This window comes from Nansenia antarctica (assembly GCF_963989245.1).
Source record: "Nansenia antarctica genome assembly, chromosome: 3".
Lineage (NCBI taxonomy): Eukaryota > Metazoa > Chordata > Actinopteri > Argentiniformes > Microstomatidae > Nansenia > Nansenia antarctica.
Window position 1 is genome coordinate 72,161,785 of NC_137688.1, and position 12,500 is coordinate 72,174,284.

General features: G+C 50.3%; 1 protein-coding gene across 1 annotated transcript in view; it reads right to left on the reverse strand.

Moving 5' to 3' along the window:
* LOC308154366 (voltage-dependent L-type calcium channel subunit alpha-1D-like) overlaps positions 1–12,500 on the reverse strand; it is a gene marked incomplete at its 3' end in the record, with an annotated part of 46,477 nt that overhangs the window by 19,205 nt on the left and 14,772 nt on the right. Inside the window, 18 exon segments of the mRNA XM_080527529.1 lie at positions 495–677; positions 1,200–1,283; positions 1,443–1,553; positions 2,313–2,471; positions 3,146–3,347; positions 3,684–3,830; positions 5,017–5,069; positions 5,293–5,400; positions 7,154–7,241; positions 7,953–8,059; positions 8,181–8,240; positions 8,864–8,993; positions 9,558–9,648; positions 10,361–10,418; positions 10,798–10,861; positions 11,055–11,127; positions 11,416–11,536; positions 11,849–12,056. Of these exon segments, the coding sequence (XP_080383655.1) occupies positions 495–677; positions 1,200–1,283; positions 1,443–1,553; positions 2,313–2,471; positions 3,146–3,347; positions 3,684–3,830; positions 5,017–5,069; positions 5,293–5,400; positions 7,154–7,241; positions 7,953–8,059; positions 8,181–8,240; positions 8,864–8,993; positions 9,558–9,648; positions 10,361–10,418; positions 10,798–10,861; positions 11,055–11,127; positions 11,416–11,536; positions 11,849–12,056 (2,047 nt within the window).

Below are 12,500 nucleotides of genomic sequence, written 5' to 3' on the forward strand. Positions count from 1 at the left end.
ACATCACATGTGGGGTCCCTCAGGGGTCTATTCTGGGTCCCTTGCTCTTCTCCCTGTACATGATCCCATTAGGTGGAATCATCAGAAAACATGGTGTAAATGTTCATAGTTATGCTGATGATACTCAGCTGTACATATCAGTATTGCCTGATAATTCACATGCACTCAGCTCGCTGGAGAATATTGCCTTTAAATGACTAAATAATTAAATGATGATTATATAATGATAGGAGCACTTTGACCTGCAACGTTTGCAGGAAAAGTGCTATACAAATAAAGTTATTATTAGAGATATATAATTACATATAATACACAATATTAAAACCATCAGGTTGTTCCAGTCAGTACCTACATGTCTGTCTGCCTGTCTGTCTGTCTGCCTGTCTGTCTGCCTGTCTGTCTGCCTGTCTGCCTGTCTGTCCACCTGGTGTTTGTATGACATCATCGCTCCTCAGTGATGACATCATCATCTCAGTGACATCATCATGGCTCACCTGCAGAGACTTGACGAAGGTCCAGAGCAGGGTTCTGATGCCCTCCCCCTTGCTGAGCAGCTTGACCAATCGCATGACCCGGAACAGACGGAAGAAGGTGATGGAGACCTTCCCGCTCTCCTTGTCTCCTTTAGCCTTGATGCCCTTCACCTCCCCCTCCTTCACCTCCGACTCCCCGCCCCCCTGCACCAAGCAGAGAGCACAGGCACCACAGAAGAAGAAACACACACATGAGACACGTTAGGAGTAGTGGTGGTCTGTAGGGGTAGTGGTGGTCTGTAGGGGTAGTGGCACTAGAATAGCCGTGCCTTTTTACCTACTATAAGAGCCGCCTCGGGGGTCAAATTACCATAGTCTTTACAATGGGAAGCTGCTACTTACACACAACGACCACTAGTTGGCCGCTTGTAAATTAGCCTGCTTCCTACACAGAAAAACTGCAAAACAGCTTCATACTAGCTTATCCTGATGTGATTTAGAAAATGTAAGGATACTGGGTGGTAGAACGCACATATCTAGGACAAGTCATGAAAGGAGGATCCTGAAATTTGATCGAGTGCAAAGATATAAAAAGTCAGAGTCTCCATTACAAACTGTGAGTTCTCTATAAGACAGAACAACTCACAGTGAACTCTGACACCATGATGTCCACCACGCTCAGAGAGACAGAGAGACAGAGAGACAGAGAAACAGAGAGACACTCACAGTGAACTCTGACACCATGATGTCCACCACGCTCCCCACAACGATCAGGGCATCGAAGGAGTTCCACGCATCGATGAAATAGTGCTACACACACACACACACACACACACACACACACAAAGACAAGAGTATTTACGGAGTGACCAGACAGGATGTGGTTAACAGGAAGTGGTGAACAGGATGTGGTGAACAGACAGGAAGTGGTGAACAGACAGGAAGTGGTGAACAGGAAGTGAGGCTCACGTGCGTGCGCAGCGCCAGCAGCTTGATGATCATCTCCATGGTGAACATGGTGGTGAAGATCAGGTTCAGGATGTCCATCACTGAGTTGAACGTTTTGGACTGCTCATAGTGCTGGGAGAGAGAACTACGTTACCCATGATCCTCCTCACCCAGGCATACATACACACTGTTACCCATGATGCTCCTCACCCAGGCATACATACACACTGTTACCCATGATGCTCCTCACCCAGGCATACATACACACCGTTACCCATGATCCTCCTCACCCAGGTATACATACATACACACTGTTACCCATGATGCTCCTCACCCAGGCATACATACACACTGTTACCCATGATGCTCCTCACCCAGGCATACATACACACTGTTACCCATGATGCTCCTCACCCAGGCATACATACACACTGTTACCTATGATCCTCCTCACCCAGGTATACATACATACACACTGTTACCCATGATGCTCCTCACCCAGGCATACATACACACTGTTACCCATGATGTTCCTCACCCAGGCATACATACACACCTTCATCAGACCCATTCACTTTTTCCACATTGTTGTTGTGTTATAGACTCAATTTAAAACATAATTTGCCTTCAATCCACACACACAATACCCCAGAACGACAAAGCGAAAAAAAAAAAAGATTTCTAAAATAAAACATTTACACACACATACGCACACACACATGAATGCACACACACACACACAAATGCACACACACACACGAATGCATACACACACACACACACACGAATGCACACACACACACAAATGCACACACACGCACGAATGCATACACACACACGAATGCATACACACACACACACACACACACACACCGCCCCGCCCCAGCCTACCTGCACGGCCAGGGTCAGCGTGTTGAGCAGGATCAGGGCGAACATCAGGTACTCAAACTGGCTGGAGTTGATGATCTTCCAGAACTTCAGCTGAGACGGGTTCCTGGGGATGTAGATCTTTATGGGCTGGGCCTTCAGGGCGTAGTACACACACTGTCTCTGTAGGGGGCAGCACAGGGGGACAGGACAGGAGTCAGACCTGGATCTCTCATAGGGCTTTCACACCACCGTTCCTGAACCTAGTATGGAACCGGCATGTTCAGACCCCAAATAAATTGGTTCGGAAACCGAAAACTTGGTCCTTAAGCGGGAACCAGAAACTAGAACTGTGACGTCGTCAGTGGATGTGTCGTATGACACATTCTTCACAAATATGTCACAACAAGATGGCAACTACTTCACTGAAAATGAGGATAATATCTTCCACTACAGTATCTGAAATAAACACTTGCGGCTCTTTCTATTCCAATAACGGAGCAGCCGGCCAGTAAGAGAACGTGTTCAGAAAGTGTCTTACAAAACAGTGTTTATTTCAGATACTGTAGTGGAAGATATTATCCTCATTTTCAGTGAAGTAGCTGCCATCTAGATGGTTCTGGTTACACTGGTATGAAAAGGGCTGGTTCTCCAGACAGCACCAAGGTTCAGAGGATCCAGAACGGGAACGGGAGCGGTTCCTTGACGGTGTGAAAGCCCTCTCAGTAGACTGGTCTGATTCTGTATGATGACTGGTCATGTGACCAGAAGGACCCCTGGTTACCATGGTTACCTGGTCACGTGACCAAGAAGGACTCCCCCCTGGTTGCCCTTGGTTACCTGGTTGCCCTGGTTACCTGGTTCTTGTTCAGCTCGCAGTTCTTGTACTCGGACTCGCCCTGCTCCCTGAAGGTGATGATGACGAAGCCCACGAAGATGTTCATCATGAAGAAGGCGATGATGATGATGTAGATGATGAAGAAGATGGAGATCTCCACGCGGTAGTTGTAGATGGGCCCCTGGTTCTCTGCGTTGGCGTCTATGGCCCGGTACAGGAGCCTAGGAGGGACAAAACACACACGTTAGAGAGAGGAGAGGAGAGGAGGGGAGGAGAGGAGAGGAGAGGAGAGAGGAGAGGAGAGAGATAGAGGAGAGGAGAGAGAGGAGAGAGAGAGGTGAGTAGAGAGAGAGGAGAGAGTAGAGAGAGAGGAGAGGAGAGGAGAGGAGAGGAGAGGAAAGGAGAGAGGAGAGAAGAGGAGAGGAGAGAGAGAGGAGAGGGGAGGAGAGTAGAGAGGATAGGAGAGGAGAGAAGAGAGAGGAGAGGAGAGAGAGGAGAGGAGAGGAGAGAGGGGAGGAGAGGAGAGGACCATCTCCATGGTAACCATGGTAACTCACTGCGGCCAGCCTTCGAAGGTAGACACGGTGAACAGCGCCAGCATGCCCATCAGCACGTTGTCAAAGTTGAAGTCGTTGTTCTGCCAAACCCTCTCCTTCACCATGGGGTGGTTCATATCCCCATCCTTATACACCACGAAGGTGCCCCTACACACACACACACACACAGTTAACCCTCTCCTTCACCATGGGGTGGTTCATATCCCCATCCTTATACACCACGAAGGTGCCCCTACACACACACACACACACACACACACACAATAAGAGTGTCTGATGGGAGGTCAGGTAAGAGTGTCTGATGTGAGGTCAGGTCTGATGTGAGGTCAGGTCTGATGTCTGATGTGAGGTCAGGTCTTACTTGCACTCGTAGGGAGTGTGTGTGTGTGTGTGTGTGTGTGTGTGTGTGTGTGTGTGTGTGTGTGTGTGTGTGTGTGTGATGTGAGGTCAGGTCTGATGGGAGGTCAGGTCTGATGTGAGGTCAGGTCTGATGTGAGGTCAGGTCTGATGTGAGGTCAGGTCTGATGGGAGGTCAGGTCTTAAGGTCTGATGGGAGGTCAGGTCTGATGTGAGGTCAGGTCTGATGGGAGGTCAGGTCTGATGGGAGGTCAGGTCTGATGGGAGGTCAGGTCTGATGGGAGGTCAGGTCTTAAGGTCTGATGTGAGGTCAGGTCTGATGGGAGGTCAGGTCTTAAGGTCTGATGTGAGGTCAGGTCTGATGGGAGGTCAGGTCTGATGGGAGGTCAGGTCTTAAGGTCTGATGGGAGGTCAGGTCTGATGGGAGGTCAGGTCTTAAGGTCTGATGTGAGGTCAGGTCTGATGGGAGGTCAGGTCTGATGGGAGGTCAGGTCTTAAGGTCTGATGTGAGGTCAGGTCTGATGGGAGGTCAGGTCTTAAGGTCTGATGTGAGGTCAGGTCTGATGGGAGGTCAGGTCTGATGGGAGGTCAGGTCTTAAGGTCTGATATGAGGTCAGGTCTGATGTGAGGTCAGGTCTGATGTGAGGTCAGAGGTCAGGTCTGATGGGAGGTCAGGTCTGATGGGAGGTCAGGTCTTAAGGTCTGATGTGAGGTCAGGTCTTAAGGTCTGATGTGAGGTCAGGTCTGATGGGAGGTCAGGTCTGATGTGAGGTCAGGTGTGATGGGAGGTCAGGTCTGATGTGAGGTCAGGTCTTATATAAGAGTGTCTGATGTGAGGTCAGGTCTTAGGTCTGATGTGAGGTCAGGTCTTATATAAGAGTGTCTGATGTGAGGTCAGGTCTTAGGTCTGATGTAAGGTCAGGTCTTACTTGTATGTATATGTATATGTATATATGTATGTGAGGTCAGGTCTTACTTGCACTCGTAGGGAGTGTGCTTGGCCTCATCTGTGCAGCTGTAGAACCTCCCCTGGAAAACACAACACACTCAGGGTCAATACACACACACACACACACACACACACACACACACACCTCCCCTGGAACACACAACACACTCAGGGTCAATACACACACACACACACACACACACACACCTCCCCTGGAACACACAACAGGGTCAGGGTCAGACTCAGACTCAGGGTCAGACTCAGGGTCAGGGGTCAGGTCAGGGGTCAGGGTCAGGGTCGTACCTTGAACAGCTGCACGCCGATGCAGGCGAACATGAACTGCAGCAGCGTGGTGACGATCAGAATGTTACCGATGGTCTTGATGGCCACGAACACACACTGCACCACGTTCTGTAACACACACACACACACACACTGTTACTACACACACTGCACCACGTTCTGTAACACACACACACACACACACACACTGTTACTACACACACACTGCACCACGTTCTGTAACACACACACACACACACACACACACACTGTTACTACACACACACTGCACCACGTTCTGTAACACACACACACACACACACACACACTGTTACTACACACACACTGCACCACATTCTGTAACACACACACACACACACACACACACACACACTGTTACTACACACACACTGCACCACGTTCTGTAACACACACACACACACACTGGACCACGTTCTGTAACACACACGAGAGAGGGCTGGTTTAAGAGGGCTGGTTTAAGAGGGTTGGTTTAAGAGGGCTGGTTTAAGGTTTAAGAGGGCTGGTTTAAGAGGGCTGGTTTAAGGTTTAAGAGGGCTGGTTTAAGAGGGCTGGTTTAAGAGGGCTGGTTTAAGAGGGCTGGTTTAAGAGGGCTGGTTTAAGAGGGCTGGTTTAAGAGGGCTGGTTTAAGGTTTAAGAGGGTTGGTTTAAGAGGGTTGGTTTAAGAGGGTTGGTTTAAGAGGGTTGGTTTAAGGTTTAAGAGGGCTGGTTTAAGAGGGCTGGTTTAAGGTTTAAGAGGGCTGGTTTAAGAGGGCTGATTTAAGAGGGTTGGTTTAAGAGGGTTGATTTAAGAGGGTTGGTTTAAGAGGGTTAGTTTAAGAGGGCTGGTTTAAGAGGGCTGGTTTAAGAGGGCTGGTTTAAGAGGTCTGGTTTAAGAGGGCTGGTTTAAGGTTTAAGAGGGTTGATGACTGGTGATTGGAAGGTTGTGAGTTTAAATCCCACCTGAAACACCACCACTAGTGTGTCCTTGAGTAAGACCTGGGAACACCACCACAAGTGTATCCTTGAGTAAGACCTGGGAACACCACCACTAGTGTGTCCTTGAGTAAGACCTGGGAACACCACCACTAGTGTGTCCTTGAGTAAGACCTGGGAACACCACCACTAGTGTGTCCTTGAGTAAGACCCTTAGCCCTAAGTTCTTCTTCTTCGGCGTATGGGTAGTTGCTTTTCCTCTCCACTCCACCAGGCTCGGGGCCGAGGGGCTACCCTTTTACCACCCCGAGACCTGGTTGAGGGGCTCACCCGGGCTATATTTCTGGACACCCCTCCAGAAGCCACATCATCGTCTCGTCATCTAATACCGACAGCCCTAAGTTACTAAGTTACTAAGCCCTAAGTTACTCTAGGGGGAATGTCCCTGTAATTCGTAATTGTAAATCGCTTTGGATTAAAAGCGTCTGCTAAATGGCAAATTGTAATTTCTAAATTTGAGAGACAGACAGAGAGAGAGAGAGACAGAGAGAGAGAGAGACAGAGAGACAGAGAGAGACAGAGAGGGAGAGAGACAGAGAGAGAGAGAGAGAGAGACAGAGAGAGAGACAGAGAGACAGAGAGAGTCAGGGAGACAGAGAGAGACAGAGACAGAGAGACAGAGAGAGAGAGAGAGACAGAGAGACAGAGAGACAGAGAGAGACAGAGAGAGACAGAGCGAGAGACAGAGACAGAGAGACAGAGAGAGACAGAGACAGAGAGAGAGCGAGAGACAGAGACAGAGACAGAGACAGAGAGAGAGAGAGACACACAGAGAGAGAGAGACAGAGAGACAGAGAGAGACAGAGAGAGAGAGAGAGAGAGAGAGAGAGAGAGAGAGAGAGAGAGAGAGAGAGAGAGGAGGTCCTACCTTCAGTCCCTTGGCTCTGTTTATGGCTCGTAGAGGCCTGAGGACCCTCAACACCCTGAGGATCTTCACCACAGAGATGGCACTGGAGCTGGGGGGCGCAGGGGGAGGGGGGGGTTAGATGGACACCACAGAGGGAGGGGGCGGGGTTAGATGACACCACAGAGGGAGGGGGGGCGGGGTTAGATGGCACTAGAGCTGGACATGACAGAGGGGGGGGGGGGGGGGGGTAGATGGACACCACAGAGGGAGGGGGGGGGTTAGATGGCACTGGAGCTGGACATGACAGAGGGAGGGGTTAGATGGCACTGGAGCTGGACATGACAGAGGGAGGGGTTAGATGGCACTGGAGCTGGACATGACAGAGGGAGGTGTTAGATGGCACTGGAGCTGGACATGACAGAGGGAGGGGTTAGGATACAGTAGGAGTGTGTGGTTGGATGTGTAGAGGGAGAGAGGTAGAGATAGAGGAACAGAGGAACAGAGAGATAGAGATAGAGAGATAGAGAGATGGAGGGTTGGAGTTATAGATAGGGGAACAGAGTGATAGAGGGATAGAGGAACAGAGAGATAGAGAGATAGAGGGATAGAGGAACAGAGGAACAGAGGGACAGAGAGAGATAGAGAGATAGAGAGATAGAGAGATAGAGGGATAGAGATAGAGAGATAGAGGGATAGAGATATAGAGATAGAGGAACAGAGGAACAGAGGGATAGAGAGATAGATAGAGGGACAGAGGAACAGAGGGATAGAGAGATAGAGATAGAGGAACCGAGGGATAGAGAGATAGATATTTACTCACTGCAGGAAGAAGGACATGAGGGAGACGCTGACCACCAGCAGGTCCAGCAGGTTGAAGGCGTTCCTGCAGAACGACCCGGGGTGGAGGAACGCCCCGTACACCGTCACCTGAGGAGGAGGAGAAGAAGGAGAAGGAGAAGAAGGAGAAGATCATAATCGGCTAATTACTTATTAATTACAATCTCACACTGCTTTGACTTTTTCATATGTACACTGCTGTCACACGTACCTTCAGTATGATCTCCACAGTGAATATGGAGGTGAAGGCGTAGTCAGCATAGCCTAGCATCTGAGGAACAGAAACATAGTTAGCATAGCCTAGCATCTGAGGAACACAACATAGTTAACATAGCCTAGCATCTGAGGAACACAACATAGTTAACATAGCCTAGCATCTGAGGAACACAACATAGTTAACATAGCCTAGCATCTGAGGAACAGACATCATTCATCAGACAGTGCAGGAGGGTATGACAAACATGTCAGTTAACACTGTTGAGCAATGAGGGTGGATGGATGGATGGAGTGGGAGGGGCCTAGAGTGGGAGGGGCTAGGTTGTCAGAGTGGGAGGGGTCTAGAGAAGGAGGGGCCTAGAGTGGGAGGAGCCTGGTTGTTAGAGGGGGAGGAGCCTGTTGTCAGAGTGGGAGGGGCTTAGAGTGGGAGGGGCCTGGTGGTCAGAGTGGGAGGGGTCTGGTGGTCAGAGTGGGAGGGACCTAGAGAGGGAGGGTCCTGGTGGTCAGAGTGGGAGGAGCCTGGCTATCAAAGGGGGAGGAGCCTAGAGGGGGAGGGGCATGGTTATCAAAGGGGGAGGGGCCTGGTTGTCAGTGTGGGAGGGGCCTGGTAGACAGAGTGGGCGGGGCCTGGTAGACAGCGTGGGCGGGGCCTGGTAGAGAGAGTGGGCGGGGCCGTACCACGTTCCTGATGGAGTGAGCTCTGATTGGGTCCTCGGCGGCCAGGGAGATGCTGCTGAGGATGATGAAGACGAGGATGAGGTTGGTGAAGTAGTGGTGGTGGATGAAGCTGTGGCACGCCACGCGCAGGCTGGACACACACACACACACACACACATGTACATTAGAATCTACTGAACACACACGTGTAAATTCTGGCAGAGATCTGTCTGTCTGACTGACCAGTAGAGTGACAGAGAGAGGGAGGGATAGAGTGTCTCCTCCCTCTCTGCTGTCCTGTTCTGTTTGTTGTGTTGCAGGATGGCAGTGGGGAGAGGAGGCCTGATTGGCTGATGCAGCACACCTTTGTGCCTGTTTAGCCTGTGCTGGTGACTCCAGTCTCTCTCTCCATCACATCCCACTTCTATTGTGTTACTTTAGTCTTTAGTTGATAATAAAACATTGAGAATTTTCTTTACCCTCTGAGCCGGGACAGTGACAAGAGGGATAGAGAATCAGAGGGATAGAGAATCAGAGGGATAGAAAATCAGAGGGATAGAGAATCAGAGGGACAGAGGAAGGGATAGGGAGACTGTCTGACTGACCAGTTCCTCTTGCCCAGGATAAAGAAGGAGGGAGGGAGACAGACAGACAGACAGACAGACAGACAGACAGACAGACAGACAGACAGACAGACAGACAGACAGATATATACCAGTTCCTCTTGCCCAGGATGAAGAAGGAGCTTCCGTCAGGGATGGGGACGATCTTCTCCTTAGGAGCCTCAGGCTTCATAGGAACCACACCTACACACACACACACACACACACACACACACACACACACACACACACACACACACACACCAGGGATCAGGGAACGTTTACCACTCAGACTGTGTTTACACCGCAGGTCGAAGTGACAATTCAGATGTTTTGCTCACATGTGGCACAGATGGGATGTGTAACATGAAAGTGTAAGCAGTAGAAAAGCACATTGAATCTGATATTCTCAGATCCCATTCAGGCCTCAATATCACGCTGGTCTCAATTAGATATTAATCTGACATGTCATTTGACTGCGGTCTAAGCAGGCAGGTCATATAACGCTCAATTCTGATTGGCACGTCATTGTAAATACGACGATCTTCACATTTTGATGATGTTAGACGTGAGTTTCACTCACTTCAGCAGTGAAGTGCTCTTTCTTCTCCGCCTTAAAATGTGTAAATATTTTGCAGACCTCTAAACATACTTCTGAAAGCAACGGCTTCATATTATAATACATATAAAAGGGATCCTCATTTCTGTCTCGTCTGCGTCCCGGCTGTCAGTTTACTGTAGTTTTTCGACGGACACATGCGGTCGTCTCAAGTGTCACCAGTGCAGCACAGGTATCAGATATGGGTCATTTGAGTAAGTAGGTGTAAGCAGGCGTTCCAAAACTTGTGTGTGTGTGTGTGTGTGTGTGTGTGTGTGTGTGTGTGTGTGAGTGTGAGTGAGTGTGTAGGTCTCTCACCCTCCAGCCCCTCGATGGCCCTCAGCTCCTCATGTTCCTCCCAGTCATCAGCATCAGTCTGGAGGGGGGGAGAGAGAGAGAGACAGAGAGAGAGAGACAGAGAGAGACAGAGAGAGAGAGAGACAGAGAGAGAGGGGGGGGGGAGAGAGACACAGACAGAGAGACAGACAGAGAGACAGAGAGAGAGACAGAGAGAGAGAGAGGGGGAGGGAGAGAGGGAGGGAGGGGGGTGGGAGAGAGACACAGAGAGAGAGAGAGAGACAGACAGAGAGGGGGAGGGAGAGGGGGGAGAGAGAGAGGGAGGGAGGGAGGGGTAGGGAGAAAGATAGATAGAGGGAGAGAGAGAGAGAGAGAGACAGAGAGAGAGAGAGTTTATGAATTCAGACTGTTTTCAGCCAATGACAGCACTTGTGAGAAGAGGCTCATGGGATACGTACTCCAGCATCTTCCTCCTCCTTGTCTCCGTCCTCATCCCACTCATCATCCTCCTCCTTCTTCTCCCTAAAAATACATCACAAGTTCTGGCTCATTGTCCTACGTCAGGCACACACACACACAGTCTGAAGTGATCAACAGGATGTAGATGAGGTAAACAGGATGTAGACGGTAAACAGGATGTAGATGAGGTAAACAGGATGTAGATGATGTAGAAGGTAAACAGGATGTAGATGAGGTAAACAGGAAGTTGACTCACTCCACTTTCTTCTTGCCTCCGTCTCCTGCTAAGTTGTCGACGGCGATGGCCAAGAAGACGTTCAGCAAGATGTCTGACAGTGGTGAAGGACAGAGACAGAGCAGTGTGTGTGTGTGTGTGTGTGTGTGTGTGTGTGTGTGGACATCCATGATGTGTCCAGTCCTGTTGATTCATGTTAGTACTTTTAAACTTGTTTTTATTTGTATTTTTTTATCTCCTCCAGCCTCCCCTGGTGTTCTACCTCCCCCAGCCTCCCCTGGTGTTCTACCTCCCCCAGCCTCCCCTGGTGTTCCACCTCCCCCAGCCTCCCCTGGTGTTCCACCTCCCCCAGCCTCGTTGCCATGGTGATGAGAAAGGATACAGTTTCCGCAGACGAAGAGGATGACGAAGTAAATACACACGATCATCTGAGGGAAGATGGGACCTCCGTATGCCATGATCCCATCATACATCACTGCATTCCAGTCCTCTCCTGTCAGGATCTGGAGAGGGGAGGGGGGGGAGAGAGAGAGAGGAGGGAGAGGGAGAGAAAGAGAGAGAAAGAGAGGGAGAGAGAAAGAGAGAGAGAGAAAGAGAGAGAGAGAGAGAGAAAAAGAGAGAGAGAGAGAGAGAGAGAAAAGGAGAGAGAGAGGGAGAGAGAGAGAGAGAGAGAGAGTGAGAGAGAGAGAGAGAGAGAGAGAGGGGATAAACAGGGTGATGGAGGTAAACAGGGTGCATTGTGGGTAGGGTACCTGGAAGCAGGTGAGCAGGGCCTGGGGGAAGGGGTAAACAGGGTGCATTGTGGGTAAAGGTACCTGGAAGCAGGTGAGCAGGGCCTGGGGGAAGGAGTCGAAGGTGCTCCTCTTCATCTGCGTGTCATCGAAGTTGAACTTCCCTCCGAACAGCTGCATGCCCAGCAGGGCGAAGATGATGAGGAAGAGGAACAGCAGCAGCAGCAGGGAGCAGATGGCCTTCATCGAGTTCAGCAGAGAGTTCACCAGGTCCGACAGCGCCGCCCAGTGCCTGGACACAACCAGGAGAGAAGAGGTTCTGTTACTGGACCACCAGGGTAGAGAGGTTCTGTTACTGGACCACCAGGAGAGAGAGGTTCTGTTACTACTGGACCACCAGGAGAGAGAGGTTCTGTTACTACTGGACCACCAGGAGAGAGGTTCTGTTACTACTGGACCACCAGGAGAGAGGTTCTGTTACTACTGGACCACCAGGAGAGAGAGGTTCTGTTACTACTGGACCACCAGGAGAGAGGTTCTGTTACTACTGGACCACCAGGAGAGAGGTTCTGTTACTACTGGACCACCAGGAGAGAGGTTCTGTTACTACTGGACCACCAGGAGAGAGAGGTTCTGTTACTACTGGACCACCAGGAGAGAGAGGTTCTGGTACCAGACCACCCCAGACCACAGTACTGGTACCAGACCACTGGACCACCCCAGGCCATGGTACCAG